The sequence below is a fragment of the Opisthorchis viverrini genome (assembly GCF_000715545.1).
Source record: "Opisthorchis viverrini unplaced genomic scaffold opera_v5_68, whole genome shotgun sequence".
Lineage (NCBI taxonomy): Eukaryota > Metazoa > Platyhelminthes > Trematoda > Opisthorchiida > Opisthorchiidae > Opisthorchis > Opisthorchis viverrini.
In genome coordinates, this window is record NW_008751724.1 from 1,063,381 (window position 1) to 1,081,653 (window position 18,273).

Here is an 18,273-nt window from a genome sequence, read left to right on the forward strand (position 1 = left end):
GATATAATAAAATTGGCAGGTGACATGACCGCCCAAGTTTGACGAACTGGTCCGGGAAAAGCATAATTAAGTGATAAATTTGCAATCAATTCTAAGCGCACTGTTAATGGGGGAGCTATGTACTTACCATCACCTGTTCCAGTTCAGTGCAAATTTCCGGAACAAGCCCTCACATTGAAATATTTGGAAGTCACCAACCGCAAAATAGTCGTTGAATCAGTTGTACCCTTTGGCTTCCGGTTGTCGAAGAGGAGCCGTAATTCTGGAGAGTTATTCCCTCCGGACTACGTAATTTGACACTAGTCATACCACGGCGTTGTTTTCGTTATCGCTCCACTTTCTGTCAGTACCGCACGTGCGACGGCTGAGTAGTCTTATTCAACTAGGAAAGAAAGTTTCAGTCGTTGTAAAGTATCCAGCTGACTTGGCTAAATAGACGCAGTAACCGCAGTAACCATCGGACAAGACCATGCGAACACTTCCTATTATCGCGATCGGTAGACCTCATTGCTCACACCAAGAGGATACTGGCTAGCGATTGTGCAGGTGCATGAAGGTCTTTCAACCACCAGACATTCGGGGGCTTCATAAATGACAAATAAAGCTGCACGGTTGCCATGACCCGAAAGATAGGGAAGAGTTGCGTTAAAGGCGGTAGCCGCTTCCTTTTTTCATTAGTTTAATCTACCGGCAAGAATAATATCAGTGTGGACGAAGTGATATGCGGAAAACCAAGTGGCAGTTTGATCACAAAATCGTCGCCCTTGGAGATGGGCCAAAATATCCAAAGAGCAGTTCAGCTTGTCTCTTTCAGCACAACCACACGGAAAAGTGGGCCTGAATCAAACACAGAAATCTGTTGTCACTAATAAATCTTTCTGCGTGACAAGGCACCCCATCTTGCAGATCTCCACCACATATTCCCCAAGCTGGTGGTGTCCTGGTGAACGCCCAGGAGACGATAATGCAGACTTGGAAAAAAAAGAATACCGGTGTGAAGAAAACGTAATCCCCCATCTCAGACTTCAAAAGACGCTAAAGCTACACATTTTGTAGTTTATAATTTTTGCCTTTTAATTGAACTCACGGGTGTTATGCCATTTTCTAAACAAGAGACAATCCTAAAACCATATAATAATCTTGAACCCAATGTTAGATACTACCTGGCAGGGTTGAGATTCTTGATACCCGGAATTCCGCTTCACTGTTCGGACGTATAATTTATTACACCCAATTAACTGTAAACCAACCGCAAACAGGATTTCATGGAATCCAAATGAATGTCCGCTATACCGGCTAATACCTTGGTGAAATCCAGTAGAAACTTGACTGGATCAGACTAAACATGGCTTTACTCAACGGAATCTATCTTCATCGGACCCAGGGGAACACCACCGCCCCAGTCGTTAAGCAGAAACGAATCCAGCATACTGAACGCAAGACCAAATCAGCCCTGGAAGTAGGTAAACTATTTTTATCCCATGTTTCAGCCTATTAGTTGAGACCATTGTGTCATATCTAATATACGGTCATCATGGGAGGCAGCTTAAAAAGAAACTAGGCTAATCGGTGGATTGACAAATGTATTATTGCATGAATAACCGTTGCTTGTTTAGTCCAGTGCTCTCCGGTTGCGCTGTCGCGCTGTGATAAAGCGATCTTAGATTTGCAGTACGTCCGAACGACCACGCAGACGCCTATAGCCAGGCCTGGGATTCAGAACAGTTCGAGCTCAGGAGCCGACTGAGTACGCCGGTATTCTGATCGACCCCGTCTGTAAGTGGCATCCTCCCGCTACCACCGCAGCTCGACCCGCTGACATTAACAGGCGTTTCGCGGGGGTATCCCAGCCTTGCTTCGGTCACCATCACGCAGCGCAACCAACTCTCTACTTCCATCGGACGCTACTTCAGTAGTTCCCCCGCTACCACCGCAGCTCGACCCGCTGACGTTAACAGGCGTTTCGCGGGGGTTTCCCAGCCTGGCTTCGGTCGCCATCACGAAGCGCAACCAACTCTCTACTTCCATCGGATGCCACTTCAGTAGTTCTGCTCCAGAAGGCCTGAAACACGTGAAACTAGGCTAATCGGTGGATTGACAAATGTATTATTGCATGAATAACCGTTGCTTGTTTAATCCAGTGCTCTCCGGTTGCGCTGTCGCGCTGTGATAAAGCGATCTTAGATTTGCAGTACGTCCGAACGACCACGCAGACGCCTATAGCCAGGCCTGGGATTCAGAACAGTTCGAGCTCAGGAGCCGACTGAGTACGCCGGTATTCTGATCGACCCCGTCTGTAAGTGGCATCCTCCCGCTACCACCGCAGCTCGACCCGCTGACGTTAACAGGCGTTTCGCGGGGGTTTCCCAGCCTGGCTTCGGTCGCCATCACGAAGCGCAACCAACTCTCTACTTCCATCGGATGCCACTTCAGTAGTTCTGCTCCAGAAGGCCTCCCTGAAACACGTTGATCTCAAAATTCACTACTTTGAGAAACAGGCCATCCCGTCCATAGCGTTTAAATCGGCGTCGACAGTCTCAGTATATACGCTTTGCCAAACGGTCGGAACACCAGCGCTAGATGTATGCTGCAACGCACCGCAGGTGATTTTCCATTTGAAGGCTGTAAGTGGGTTGTTTGGATTCCTACAGTGTTATTGCGGTGTGGTTCTGCCACACTCCAGTCATAAGTTTGAATGTCGGCCGAAGCTTCTAAATCAACTGCTGCGTGCTGTCAGTGGGCTTACTCCAGAAAATTCATCAGAATTACTGAGGCTGTGAACAGCGCAGCGTCACTTTAGTCAGTCAGTTCGATTTTTTAGCCGAAGCATTAATCGAAGTACAATGGCTCCAGATGGAACCAATGCCTTAATTAATTTACTGATGCCAAAAAGTTATGTAGTCTGGTGTAGCAGGAAACGGACCCATACGTTGCTGAGTATGGCTTAGGTGTAAGGCCATAATTATCAGCCTGACCAGGCCTACCTTCGGTTTGTCTTGTCCCGGAGTCTACACCAGAGGCACCGCTAAGGCCATCGTGATCGAGTTGACTGGTAGGGGTTTTCGTGTTTCACCGACAAGCCACGGAGTGACCACCTCTTAATAGACCACTGTGACGAAGACCAGGTGAAGATGGCTCTCTGAGGCAAATGGTCCCTTGCCATTCAAAGTACACGTCCTAATCAACGTAGCCTGTGAAGTATGACCAGCTGACCCATCAAAGAGGTGATCAAACCATCCGGCGCAATACAGTTCAGGTTCTTTGTCAATCAGATGCCGGTCGGAGAGCATATTAAAATCGCACATGGTTAGCAAAGACGGCAAAATGCATGCTTTTCGTCAGAGAGGTTGAATAAAAAGCAATATGGGGGCTCTGCAAATACTGTGCCATATCGCGGAATGTATGTGCGACACTCACGAAGCCTCTCTTGCCAGGCTGATTATTCGGTAGAGCTCTGACTAAATTTTCATTCTGTCCCCCAGTTGTGACTTGATGTACGTATGATTCCCTGTCGCTTAAGAACGCAGGTTACCGTGACTGTCTTACGCCAACTACCGCTACTTTTGTTAGGCTTTTAAAACCAAAGGCTAACCACTCTTCACTTCGTTCTGGGTGCTGTTGCGATGTGACATCCAACGCACAACCATGAATTGCACGTTTACAAATAGACTTAGGCCACATCAGCCGTCGCATGGTAACATCAACCGGAATGTCCCGCTTGCTGCATACGGAAAAGCTACTTCCATCGCTTCCACTCCTTTTTCTCATGTCCGTTCTTCAGCCCTGCTAACCTGCTTTCGGTAACACGTCTGTACGCTCACTACTAAGAATCAGCAGCTCCGTTCGCCTGTAGAACATGGAGGATTATAAGGCAGATATTCGATAACTCTCTTTCGAAGGCTCTGTACGGAGCTGTTTATAGGTCAACCGAACGCCACGTCGACTGGACGGATGTAGTGTACTGGTTAGGGACCTAGTAAGTGATCATTATAGTTCAGAAAATACCGTCTGGTTTCTGAACTCTAGGACTACGAGATCAATCACTGAACGAAAAGCGCAAACCCGACCCGGGAAGCTTGGGCGAAAACCTCGATCATTTGTATCAGTCCGTGAAGCAATCAGTAAGAGAGGCTATGTCCTCATTGGTCAGACCGTCAAAAAACCAAGGTCGAGCATTATGGCTCGGCGTTTCCCGCCCCTTCATGATGACTTGCACTACCCTGTGGTGCATTTGTGATGGTACCGTAAATGAAGTTACACTAATTTTCCTTTGTCTCCAAAAAAGCCTGTCTCAGGGTACCCTGCCTTTTATACTTTAGTAGAAGCAGAGAGCCAAGGACCAAAAGCTACCTAAAAGGATTCGGTCTTTTGGAAAATTGATTCCAACAATTTTTCCTAAAGATAACTACGGGTGACAGAAGACGAGCTGGCATTTCGTAAAATGCGGAGTCGCTGTGAATCAGAAATCCGTCCGTAGAACCTACGATAGCAAGCCACGACGTTGGACCTTGCCCGGAAAAGAGCAAAAATATGCCATTTGATTGCGAGACTGCCAGAGTAACAAGTCAACCGTCTTCTCCCTGGGGGACAGAAACGGGGAACCAACGAGTGGTCCAGTAGTGGTACCTGAAGTCGATAGGCCTGCATTATGCCTCGGTTACTTCTTAAAATACAATCTTGTCAAGACAACTACGAACGGCCTTCAGCCAACTTGGCTTCACGGAGGAGGACATGTGTCAACACTTGTTTTGGGGCCAGACCAGATTCATCTAAAGAAAAGCATTTCTACTGGTGCATTGTTGGTCGCTCGATGGAGGCAATCTTTCCTGTGCTTGGAAGGAATTGATTGTCACATCAATATACAAAACTGGTGACCGACTATCGCCCGGCAGCTACAGGTCTATTAGCCTCTTTAGCTCACTGTGCAAGGTGATGGGATGCATTCTGAAGCGGGGTGTCATAAATCACCCCACTATACCAGCAAACTAATACCCCCAGTGCAATACGGATTCCTCCCAATCCATTTTAGCGTAACCAACATGCTCCGATTTACGGGCAGCTTCACCCAAGCTAAGGGATCATAGCGAATGTCATATTTTTCGATTTCTCGAAGGTATTCACTCAAATCCCACACATCCCACTGCTCCACAAACTCGAGTCCTACGGGATTAAAATGGGAAATTCTACGCTGGTTTAAGGCGTCATTATCAGATAGAACATTCCGAGTGAAAGTAGGCTTGACCTGCACTTCTTCGGCGCCGGTCTTCATTGGTTTTCTCCAAAGCTAATTTTTGGGACCACCTGTGTTTCTGATCTATGTCAACTGCCTTTCAAATGTTCTTTCAAGTTTCTACTTTTTGGGGTTCAAATTCCAGTGTCCTCCAAATGAATGTAGACGCTGCAAAGCAGTGGTCGTTGAGCTGGCACCTTCCCGTGAATGACGAAAAGTGCGTCCATATATCATTCGGAGGAGACCCAGCGAACACCTTTGTCGTGCAAGGTGATAATTGGCAAGAAGACATTACGAGAATAGATACTGTAAAGGATATAGTTATTTGGCTCTCTTGAAGCCTGTCCTTCTCACTGCTATATGAAAAGTCGGCGCAAAAGGCACTGGTCATTCTCACGTATTACTCGCTTGGACTTCCAAACACTCCATTGAACCTGCGTCAGACCGCTTCCTGAATACGCCAACCAAATTGTCTACACATGGCGCAAGAAAAACGTAACCCTCGTTTAGCGTGTCCAACAAGCTCCCACGAAAATGGTGGCCGGCCTGTATCCGTTGCCTATGAATCGCGTCTGGCGGTGCTTGACCTCTTTTCTCTGGATTCGGGCGAGATGGCTCAGTGGTTAGAACGCGAATTTACTGACGGAATGTCCGTCGTTTTAAACCCACCGCCGAATCCCGACTTCTGTCTAGGTGTGGGCGCCCTGGCAGTATCCCAGCCCACGTACAACCTGTACGGCAGTGAAGCATCGGTGTTGAACAGTGATGTCATGCTGTCGATGATGATGATGATGATGATGAGCCTGGCGGTATCCCAACCCTCGTGCTTCTTTTGGTGGGGACATGGGTGCTACGGCTGAATGACTATATTATTTCTATCATCCCACCCTGGAGTATAATCGCTTACGAGGAGACCTAATGCTTACTTACGCCCCGTGTGAACAAGGTTTGATCCAACTAACACACCGTTGAGACATGGTAAAAAGATTTTCAAGCTCAGGGTGATCACCGTTATTAGGCAACAATTTCTCTCATTTCGGGTCGTTAGTGAATAACTTTCCTCCGACGGTCGTTCGCGCTTCTTCTAGTATCCAGTCCAAAGCACTTTTAGACGCCCTTTTGGTTGAGTCCTCTTGCTGGTGGGCTTACTGCCACGCTCTTAGAACCTAAACAGCATTGCTACAGCCTTTTTGCTAGTGTCTTTCAGGTCAGCGTAAGCCGCTGAACTGATTGTTACCAAACCGCGGTAGCAGACGTCTTTCTCAACCTCAGAGCTGCCGTCTGTCGGAGCGCATGCTAACATAACCAACAAACGCCGATTACTGTACCAATTTAATTAGCCTAGTTATAGCTGGAGCCTAATGTGAAAAGAAGAGAAAACTGTTTAAGAGAGGGACCTGCTGCTGGTCCATTTGGAAGAAATCTGAAGTATCCACATCTTCAAATGCTGAATCAGATATTTTGGAAATGAAATGACAGCACGAATGCCGCTAACGTCGGTTAGCTGTCCTTTCTTGAAGTGTCCCTGGCCAAGAGCAGTAGGGTTTTAAGACCCCATCATGGAAGACTCACTACACCAGACAGCACATAAACTCTTCGTAATCTCCTTCGCACCCTTCTGCCAAGCCATAGGTTGTCCACCTCGCAGTTTCCGCCATTCTGAAAGGAGCATGGAGAACAACATTCGTTTCGGTATGTGTAGCTCTTGACAAAGCCGCCGTACTTGATGGTGCTGGATGTTTTCCGTGATTGAAGTACCTGCTGCATAACCAAATACTCGTTTTTTCATCATCTCGTTACGAATTCGTTGACGCACCCGAGACCAGCAATGCTACTGGTGAGTCGGTGGTAAAGAACCTGAAGACACCTCTTCTGTGTACAGAGGCCACGTTTCGCAACCATACAACAACAGGGCTCCTACTGTAACCTGGTGCACCTTAAGACCCAGTAGGGACGAGATGGCTCAGTCGTTAGAGCGCGAATTTACTGATCGGAAGGTCCGTGGTTCGAAACCCACCGCTGGATCTCGACTTCTCCTGTCTAGGCTTGGGAAACCCAAGAGTATCCCAACCCTCGTGCTTCCTTTGGGTAGCTTGGCTGCTAGGCACCAAAAGGGTGTTACAGCCGAACGATTATTGTTATTGTCAGTTGTACAGCCCTCAGGATCATTGCGGCACTGAAGCCCAACCACCACTAGTTGACAACTTTAGGTCGGGATATGTAGTTCGCTTGCCAGAGAACCGTTTGCGTCGCAGGGTCTTGCGCTTAGTGGATATGAGGGAGTGGTGGACAGTCTACAACCTGGCAACGAATAGTGAATCCGCTAACCAGAAAACTCAGCTGAATAGAAAACTGCCGCCTCCCTGAACTCAATCCATCAATGGTTAATGACACTTGTAGACATGCCTTAATCACGCAGTCGGTCAAAGCTATCGCCTTCAAAGGATAGCTACCCAACCTCCTGTTTCCTCAAAGGAATATATAATGTGAACACACCTATCATGCTGTTGCCTCTGTGCTTGGCCGTCCACGCTGTCTCATTTTCCGGTGACCGCAACTGTAGCAGCTGGAACTAACGTACCCTTGATACATGGCTTATAGCCAGTAAACTGAATGACCTGACGATGTCCCGTGTTTTCCCGAATCGGTCAAATCTCGCAACCGCACAGCAATGCATTCGGCCATATAGTCTGATATACGCGTCCTTTGAGTCACAGTGTTACGTCTTTTTGATACCACAGCTGACGTCAATCGGCAAGTGCAGTTCTAACTTTCAAGGCTCATGTATTAACTTCGTCTGTCACAGCACCGCCAGAGTTAATGGAAATTCCGAGACACAGTGTTCCACAACCTCCAGAGTCACTCCATGAGCTCTTAGAAACATGTTGGAAGACTACATCTCCCAGCATGACTTCCACTCTGTGATTGTGAAGCACATGCCAAAGAATCGGATAGCACTGTCCGCTTCTATGTTAATGTTCGCGTTTCCTGCTCGGTCAGTATGCTTCTCTTTTGGGTATATATGAACATCCTGATTTCAGAAGCATTCCAGTCTTCGCCCCGTTACTTCGTCAGTGACGAAATCAAAAAGAACTGGAGAGAGTGGGCACTTTGTCACTGCTTATAAGAAAGCTTTCGAATGGCTCCCAATAAACCCTCTGGCCTATAAGTATGTGAATACAAACATCTTGCACTACCCATTCGTTAGACTTACAGGACTTTCCAGAGTTCATAACGAGACCACTATCGGGTAAAGTCAATAACGCCGTCGTCAAGACTGGGATGCTTAAGGGGACGCTGTTACTGGATCCTACCATTTCACCAGGTACGAGTATAGAAGTAATATGGGGTGCGGTTAAAACCGTTCCGCAACTGTTGTGCGAAACAAGTAACAATGAAGAAGGCCAGAGTCTGTGCCACAGCCCCATGTGAATAGGCGAACCACTGCAGTCACCAATGCGCGCCTGCAATCGGTCGTAAAATATGCTCGTTGGCTGCTTCATTCAACTGTTATCGATACGAAATATGCCGGAATGAAACGAAGCAAGAGAACCGCTTATGAAAAAGCGCTGATGGCGCGTAGTTCATGTAAACTGAAAAGCTGAACGCACTAAAGCACGGTAGTCCTGCTCAACATCATTTCTTGCAATTCATAATTCGAAATTTTCATTGAAACCCATAGCCTGACCACACTCTTGTACGAACTACACCAACCAGTCAACCTTGGATACATCCAGATTGGGTCTTTCGAGTTATTCAGTCATTTCGGTATCTCCGTTTCATGGGTTGAAAGGATGCGCGTACGAGTATACGGCAAGCTTTCGTCTGAATTCCCCACGTCCAGTGTTTCGAGACATCATCATCATCATTCTCAGCTGTGCGATTCATGGTTGTACGTGGGCTGGGATACTGCCAGGGCGCCCACACGTAGACAGGAGGACGATTGGGGTCCTCAACCAAAGCCTTTGGCTCAAAAGCCTAACCGCAAGGCAGCGGTGTTTGGCGGGAAATGCAAATGCATTACCATTTCTACGGAACAAGTCGCCACATGTTCCAAACCCCAACCTGGAGGGCCAGGAGACTGTGTTTGTCAGACCTCTAACCATTGACCAACCTGGTGTGAAAGCCTCTGTGAGTGTCGCGGGACACTCTCCAGTATAGCTCAATGGATCGCTGAGGTGCGCAAACCGTCACACCACGGTAAGGTCCAGTCTCTTTGTAACGGCCTTTCTCAGCTGTAATAACCGCATACTTGTCGTACAGTTGTAGCTGCCACAGTTTCGTTCACCGATTATTCTTAGGTAGCTGTGCATTGGAGGCGATAGCTGATAAATTACTGCGTAAATACAGCACTGTAGGTGGACTGTTAAGTGGGGGTATTGGGAAGGGAGCTATGCATTGAAGGCAACAGCTTGGATGCATGAGCGCCATTGAGGGTGCGACGGGGCCATGTCTGACAATGTCTCTACCCATTGATATGGCCCGTCTTGAGGTCCCCATGCATGAAGATGGCAATGACCTTTATACTTCACTGCCAAGTCACTGTTTGACTGCCTCTGGCTCTCTCCCACCCTTCACGTAGTTGTACGAAAAGAGCTCTTCGATGAGGTCGGTCGACTGTCACACGCATCAAGTGGCCAAGCCAGCGCGACCAATGCAGTGTTATCAGTTCATCTATCGGGGGTGGGTTATTTCTCCCGAATACCGTTCGACGAACTTCAGCACTGCTGATCCGGTGTTCCCACCAGATCCGGGCAATGCTTCGAAAACATCGATGGTCAAACACTGAAAGTCTTTCGATGTCCTCGGCGCGCAGCGGCCAGGTTTGTGATCCGTATAGTAATATGGAGCGCACCGCAGCATTATAAACTCGACGGTTGACGAATGAGCTGATGTCATGCATACGCTACAGATGACGCAGGTTCACAAAAGCTGTTGTGGCCTTCCCAATCCGGATGAAAATATCTTTCACGAGACTACCGGGACTGATACAGCTGTCCAGTTAAACGAATTTGTCTACTACCTCAATCAGTTCATCCTCAAGCATGAGTTTAGGATTCCAGTCCACCCAGTCTTGCAGTAGCACTTTACACTTTGCAGGTGTGTAGCGCATGCCTAACCGTGAGGCAGAATTATTTAGATTATTTAGTATTGTTTCCATTACCACAGGGTCAGATCCTAGAAGAGCTATGTCGTCTGCGTACTCGATATCTGTGAGCGGACGCCCCGGGAGAACTTCGACCCCACAGGTATTAGAGGCTGGTAGTGAGCCTTCCATGATCGCATCAGTGACGAAGTTGAAGAGGAAAGGTGGAAGAGGACAGCCCTGTCGGACACCACCTAATGTGGTGCACCCAGGCGAGAGTTTCCCGTAGAACCTTCAAACGGCCGCGGGAGTTGGCGCACAGCGCCTTAAGGAGGATCAAGAATTTATGGCGGACACCTTTGCTCCACAGACACTGGAGTGGTGCCTGATGGTCCATAGAGTCAAAGACAGCTTTCAGATCAAGAAACACGATCATTGTTGGCCACTGGAAGTAGTGTCGCTGTTCCAGAATCTGTCAGAGGGTGAAGATATGATCGATGCAACCTCTCGCAGGACGGAATCCAGCTTGGTTTTCACGGGTCTGCCTTTCCCTGTGTTCAGTCAACCTTCAAAGGATAGGGCCTGAGAGTATCTTCGATGCCACAGCTAACAGGCTGATGCCACAGTGATTTTCACACAGCGTCCCTACCTTTTTGAAGGTAGGGATAACCGTCGACATGCCCCATTCTGCAGGCACCTTCTCTCCGTCCTATATGGTACTAATAAGCCTTGTCAGATGGGTCACCAGGGATTCTCCGCCTTCTTTGAAGAGGGATGGATACAGACCATCCGGTCCTGGTGCCTTCTCACGTTTTAGTAGGGCTATTTCGTACCTTATTTCTTCCGACAGACGACCATTGTTTATATTCCATTCGCCCGTGTGCAGGAGGCCATCCAAGCTGTTCTTCAAGTGTTTGGCCCATCTTCCCAGTCGACGTTTTTGCGAGTGAATTAACGAGCCATCTTTTTCACTTATCGTTTCGCTGACCGTTGCTTTCCTAGGGCCAGTTGATCGCATCAGTTGATATAGGGCACGGCAGTTTCTCGTAGCCATCTCTCGAGCTTTCGATGTCCACCAGAGCTCTCGGTCTTTTCTTAGACTCTTCACTATTTGGCGTTTGACGGATTTGCGTGCGCCGTCGAACACGTTGCCTTCTGGTATGGCTTTCCTGGCAGCAATCATGGATAGCGACCTCGACGACCTCCAGTGGTCTTGTGTTCGAATCGGAGAAGTCGGGCAGGCAGCACTGAACGCCGCTAACGTAGCTCCTTTCACATTTTGCCACGCTTCATCCACATGCTCAATGTCACCATAATATTTGTATACTGTGGAGAGTCGTTGGGCTAGCTCGAATCGATACTGTTGAGCCATGGTAGTTCTTCGAAGACAGTGGGTTGGCATGCTGACTTGCGAGGGCCTGAAGGAAAACGAACTGTCAAGCGTGAACGCACCATGACGTGGTCAGAATCAAGTGGTGTGCCCCAGAAGGAACGGCAATCTTGAATTATGGTTCTGCAATGGTGGCTAGTGGCCACATGGTATAACTGGGTCCATGGTTGATTTGCTGTTTGTGGCCGCCAGGTTACGCGGTGCGAACGTTAATGTGGAAAGTTCGTACTTGCTAGAAACAGTTCATGATCAGCACACAATTGGATGAGTCTATCTCCGTTGTCTGCGCGGTGAGAATCGACTCCGAATCGACTACCTAGATGTGATTCGAAGGAGCTCAGTGGACCTACTTGAGCATCCAGATCGCCTGTAAGGATCACAATGTCAGCGCATTTTGCATGGCCAATGAGCCCGGATAGCTCTCGATAAAAAGTATCCTTCTCCGCCTCAGAACTGCAGCCCGTTGGGGCATAAGCCGACACTACAAACAGGCATCGCTTTTTATGCCGAGAGGCATAGCACCGTCCAGTTATCTAGATAGCTGGACGGCGCAAAGACGACTGTTCACTGGGATCCAACCCAGCGAAGCGCGTTCAGCTCTGGGACTGAGTGCAACTTCCACGCCATATATTCCACGAGTCATCGCTTCTGGGTCACCGGACACACGGAGGGAGAAATGTGAAAGAGCTGACTTCATTCTTGGCGTTCCGAGATGCATAACCACGGTCGGATCTTCTATGCGTGTTTCGGAGACACAGCATACATCAATTTTAGGGGAGTATAAGGTCTCTGCAAGTATTGCTTGTTTGTCAAGTTGACATAGATTACGGACGTTGAGAGCCCCTATATGGAAAGGATCTCGTGGATTTAGAAGGGTGTTATTTTGTTTGTTGTTAGTAAGCAGCGAGGAGCATAAAGCCCTTCGGTCAGTCAAATGGCCCAGTGACGTTTGTTTGTGTGGTGGGAAGGTGTTGGGGAGGGACATAGGTGGACACCGAACTGCACTGGCAAATGATGCTTCCCGGTTGCCCAGGCCGAGGAAGGGGGTTTGATTGAGGTACCCCACCTTGAGCTTTTAACTCAAAAGTCGGACCCACAAGGCAGTGGGAGGACGTAGGGTTTTGTTCGGGGACTCTGCCTCTGACTCAAAAGTCTGACCCACGAGGCAGCGGACAGAAGGGTTTTCTTCGGGGACTCTTCCCGGAGCAGTTGACTCAACGGTCTGACCTGCTCGGCTGCAGGGGGTTGGCCTAACCCGAGGGCGCAGGGAATAAGGCATTACTGTCTCATTTCTGATGCGGCTGGGTACAGCAGATGCCTTCTAAGCAACACCGGGCACTTTGTATTAAAAGTGTTCCGACCGTACTGGATAATGCGCTGGCTGTCACGATCAATCGCTGGGCGATCGGAATGTGCGATTTTTTGGGCCGACCTTTTCTGACCCGTCCTTCCTCGGGGAAAGGCAGCACCGGTGCTTCCATAAATATGGACATGCTGGTCACCTGTGGGAACACCTTACTGCCTTCACACTCCTGTCACAGAGGACAGTGGGGGCGAGATGGCACAAGTGGTTAGAGCGCGAATTTACTGACCGAAAGGTCCATGGTTCGAATTCGACCTCCGCCTCTCGACTTCCCCTATCTAGGCTTAGGCAACCTGGCAGTATCCCAGCCCTCGTGCTTCCTTCAGGTGGCATTGCAGCTAGGCAGGGTGCTACAGCTGAACACCACCACAGAGGACAGTACGACTTTACCCCCAGACCGCCTCGTAGCACGACTACTCGTAGTACGGGGTCTGGCTGCTCCCCTTTGGCCTTCCTTGCATGGTTGCACCTTGTGGAACGACTTTCCAACCAGTTTAGCCCGCAGGATCATTGCCGGACCACCACGTCAAGGTGGCAGCTTTAGGTCGGGAGTGTTTTGAGACAAGGCTTCCCTCCCACCTTTTCAAGTGATTCTATCAACCGGTCAAAATAGGGCAGATGTTAGTAAGACAATATGCCGAGAAACAGCAATTCACTCCTTCAGATACCGTCTTGAGAGGTGGGATGAGCACTTCCAAGAACAGTTCACCTGGTCTTCGATACCATTGGTGGTGATGAAGATAATGTAGACCGAATCAGTTGTGCCGTAGTTCTAGACGAGGAATTCTCCCTCTGATTTTTTTGTTTCTACAATCCACAGCGAAACGCTTTATGACGGACAAGGAAGAAGATTCTAACACGATCTCCATCGAAGTTGCCCAGGAACCAGCGACTAGGATTCTTGGTTTCGCGCCACTACAGCTATCCGATGATAGTATGTTTTTATTCATGCTCATAACATTGTTTCCCATTAAGTCTACAATGTTGTCAATGATAATCTGGGTCGAATGATTGATGACTTTGGAGAGAAACTACTGGAGCGGGTAGGTTTCTCCGGCTCTCTCCGTTCTAACTGTCGACTTCACCCAGTACCAAACCAAACTGGATCCGTCCCGTGTGGAAAAGTTGTTGAATGTGTGCAAGTACAAGCTGCAACTCCAACAAGATTATCTGTTCGACGAGTTTGATGTAAGATTTGATTAGTTTTACGATTCGTTCCGCTTTTAGAAATACCTCGTCGGTGACTTACTATCTGTTGATCCGAATGTTGTCCTCGAGGAGGACCGGTGTCAGTTGACGTATTCCGAAAAGAAAGCACATTTGGTTGAAGCTCGTATAGATACCTATACAAAACGCCTGGTAACAGTAAGTCTGATTGCTGACTTTATAACGTATGTTGTGTTGACGAGAGACAGCTAATGAAAACTGTCTGGCCATTAAGTGTTACCGTAATCAGTAAGTGTCCCATGTAACAGACGCTTCAATGGAGGAAAGGTTGTCTTAGAAAGCAACCTAGTACTAGTCCCTAGCCATATTCTATCCGTTTTACAGAAGTTAATTGAAGCATGCTTGTGTGTAAACTGTGGTCAGTGGTGTTGTGGATGCTCTTCATCCGGCACCATAATCCGCACGATCACCCCCGCGGTGTAATTAGAATAATCGTTGATGCATGTATTGAGTGAGTCAAGCGATTGAATGATCTAGTCTTGAAGGTGTACTTGGTGGTTGTGTCCACGTTATTTTTATTTCAAACGTGGATTGGGGCTATCACGCGAGCGTTTTCCAGCTTAGCTCGATGAATTATGGAGGTACGCAACCCGTCATATATATGATGAAAATGAGGCTACAACCACTTTTATAGGATCAGCGGCCTCTCGGAACCTCCTGTTAATCGCCTATCTTTCTGAATAGTCTGCCTCACTTTCTCCTTGCGTGGTGAATTTCCGAACAGAAGGTCTTCCATTGAACGTCGATTACTGTACTTCACAGCAGGTCTTCTCCTCTGCTACTTCGTTGAAGTTCGGTGAACTTGATCATGATATTTTGTCTTCCTTTACCACATTCTCTAGCTTAACGCCTGTAGCACCCTTTTGGACCAAAAATCGGCCGAACTCAAATGTATAGAGAAGCACTTGGCGTCTTTCAACAAATTGTTGTCCGACACGATCCAGACCAGTTTCGGTGTAGATTCGAGTGAGTGTCTATTCCACTTAACATCCCCATTTCTTGAATTGCGTCCTCTATGTGGTCATTTGCTCTATGCTGCCTTGTTTTTGTGATACGTTGGGTTGAGTGTTGAAGCTTTTAACTCTCCTCTACACCCAACGCCTTACATCGGTCAAATTAATGTGAACTGTTGGAAAGTAGGGGGATTTGATAGCTCTTGAAATGTCGGGTCTATTCACACGTAGCCTGGGTAGGAAGATATCTGGGCTTGAAATACTGCTCCTTAACCGAGTTTCTGAATGTGCGTGCTCTTCGCCTCAACTATGCTTAGTCGCTGGAGGACCATTCTGATTCGCATTTACTCTCATGAGTGTCTTACAGCGGAACTCAGTGCCGAATGACGTGACTTAAATGTGCAAGTGATTAATGTTCTAAATTTGACTGGTGCACTCATCTGCATACCGACCGTGGGCTGTCAAAGAGTTTTCAGCAACGTTATGAGTAGTGCGCTACGTCTACACAATGCCCTACATCCGCAACCGATGAAATTCGTCCCGAATATTGGTGTCTCGCAGCCCGTATATTTTGTCTGTCTTCAGGAATTAGGGCATGAGGAGAAGGCTTCTCAATGATGTGGATATCAGATCCGTCATCTTTTCTACTGTTAAGCAGTCCTGTTGTTGAGACCATTAGTTAGTGAAAATGTTCACTACGTCGTGGAGATCACTGTTTCTGCTTACAAGCTGAAGGAACACTTCTTCCGCGAACAGTAGTTGGAAAATATTGGTCACCTCGAACCGGAATCTAATTGCCTCTTCCGCGTTCTCCCTCTCTGTTTTCGCCGTTTTATACTCGTTCTGCGTTTTGCTTCTTTTTTCTTCAAGTTTTCCGTTTCCTCGTACTACGGCCTTCGTCCTCAGCATCGGCCAACTATCACTGTTTTTGTCGGCTGAAAGTATGCTGTGTGTAGTATTTTGGGCTCTGGGCGGCATTACGACTGGAGTAGGTCTATTTCCAAATGACACCCTGTATCTTTCTAGTTAGGACAGGAAGAGCATATGGCGTAGAAATTGGAGTGCCTCAAAACTTCACAATGACGTATGTCGATGGCTTTTTCCACGCTTCCGCTTCAGTGTGTTGTCTGTTGTTACAAGCAGCTATGAACCGAAAGGCGCTGTGCTGCTGTTTCATCCTTATTGGGAATCATTGGCAGTATGCACCTCACAAAGCTCAGGGTTTCGAACCCGTGACCTTCTGGCCAGTGGTTGAACCCTGCCGCGAATGGCTGAACAGCAATGAGATTCGCTCTCACACAGATGGGATATAGCACCACCTATCCTTTAATCAAAGGGTCCACATCATGTAGCCATGTATTGACTGGTTCCTTAAGCGGTGACTTCTCAGATGAAAGTTTCGCTGGTGTGAAAGTATTCTTCCTCTAAACCGATCTTTCTACATCGACTCGAGAACAGACCACTATTGTGTGGATCTCAAAGCCATCTCTTAACTATCAGTGGGTGTCTGAAGTACATTTGTTTCTTCCCGTATCCATTTTGCGAACCGTAGCGTTGAGCTGTTGTCGGTCACTGAATATATCTTGGAGGCTGTATGCTCACTTTTGATAGTCTGATGGTGAAATAGCACCGGATACGTTGTTGGCTTCTGCACTCCATAAGTTCGGTTAAAAGATTATTCTCTATGATTGTGTGAGTAGTACATCTTACACCGATTTCTCGCTTTTTCTCATTCTACACCTAAATTTGTCCCGGAACCTAAGTCAGCTCTTCCCTTGTTTCAGACTGTAGAATCTGTGATGATCCCGGTACAGTACTCCGTTACTGTTACGTATTCGAAAAATATACACTTCGTCCCAGGAATTCGGCTGTATTTCGGACGTATAAACAGGCATTGTTGTTGACGTGTACAATCGTACGGTCGTAATTAAGTGGTAGCTGGTTCACAGGGCTTTCAGACTGAATGAGTACTGTGTTTCGAATAACGTACTTTTGACGTACACAGGAAACTTATGTGGGTCTAATTAACGGCACACCAGACGAAAAAGTATTCGTAGAACGTGACTCAGACAAATGGGAAGTCCATTTTACTTGACTGACCAAATGGGTAGCCACAAATTAGGTCGAATGCTAGATATAATATTATCCGTATTTTGTCAGGAAATCTGCTGTTTTCTCTTGCTCAACTGAAAAGCAGATGTAAGCTTATGGTCATATTCAGTGAAGTTTTCATCCTGTTGGTGAAGCCGGTCCATGCTTGTAGTAGCCGCTTCGTTGTGTCAGAGAGGTTGCACGTATGCTTGTCCGTTTGTCCGTTCACCACCGATCTGGCGTGTGGCTTTAGTGGCTGATGAGGTGCGTGTCCAAGCGATTTCCACGCCTGTATGTCTATCCTTCAATACATCAGAGAACTGTTTGTGGGATAGCTGGACATGTAACTCAGTTGTTTGCTTAGCCGTTACAAGGTGGACCTGTTTGGCCGCGTGTGCGCAGTACCTACGTGTTTTCTGATTTAATTTGAGCTTACAATAATGCTGAAAAACCAAGAAACACTGCAGCCTTTTCATCCTCGTTTGGAATCATCAGCACTGCACGTCTCACAAAACTCAGAGTTTCGAACCCGCAACCGTCTAGCTAGTGGTTGAACGCTCAAGTGTTCAGTCAATAGTAGCTGATCAGCAGTGTGATTAGCTCTCACTACGACAAGACGTAGCACCATTCATCATTCACTAACGAAATTCCGAATTGGAAGACTGATGAACTCTACCTCAACCAATGAAACTGTTTCTGAATACTGTTGGTCCACCTCTATTTCAGTGACCATCCTTCCCTTCGCTGCGGTGAAGTGAAGGTTGTTCCTCCCATATACATATATATATATATATATATATATGCGAATTTTTGGGTCAGGTGGAGAAGTCTTACGCTCAGTAAGCATACTAAACAACCACTTCTTGCATACTGCTTTCCCATAACGGCTTCCCCCTCTTATCTTTCCCTCCCATTGATGAACGCTTTCTCCTG

At 47.5% G+C, this 18,273-nt stretch overlaps 1 protein-coding gene across 1 annotated transcript in view; it reads left to right on the plus strand.

Moving 5' to 3' along the window:
- Positions 1-13,900: 13,900 nt before the first annotated feature.
- Positions 13,901-18,273, plus strand: part of T265_04246 (hypothetical protein) — a gene marked incomplete at both ends in the record, with an annotated part of 11,608 nt that continues 7,235 nt past the window's right edge. The window contains 5 exons of the mRNA XM_009168939.1: positions 13,901-14,003; positions 14,045-14,112; positions 14,159-14,257; positions 14,297-14,434; positions 15,139-15,262. Of these exons, the coding sequence (XP_009167203.1) occupies positions 13,901-14,003; positions 14,045-14,112; positions 14,159-14,257; positions 14,297-14,434; positions 15,139-15,262 (532 nt within the window). The remainder of the gene's footprint in view (positions 14,004-14,044; positions 14,113-14,158; positions 14,258-14,296; positions 14,435-15,138; positions 15,263-18,273) is intronic.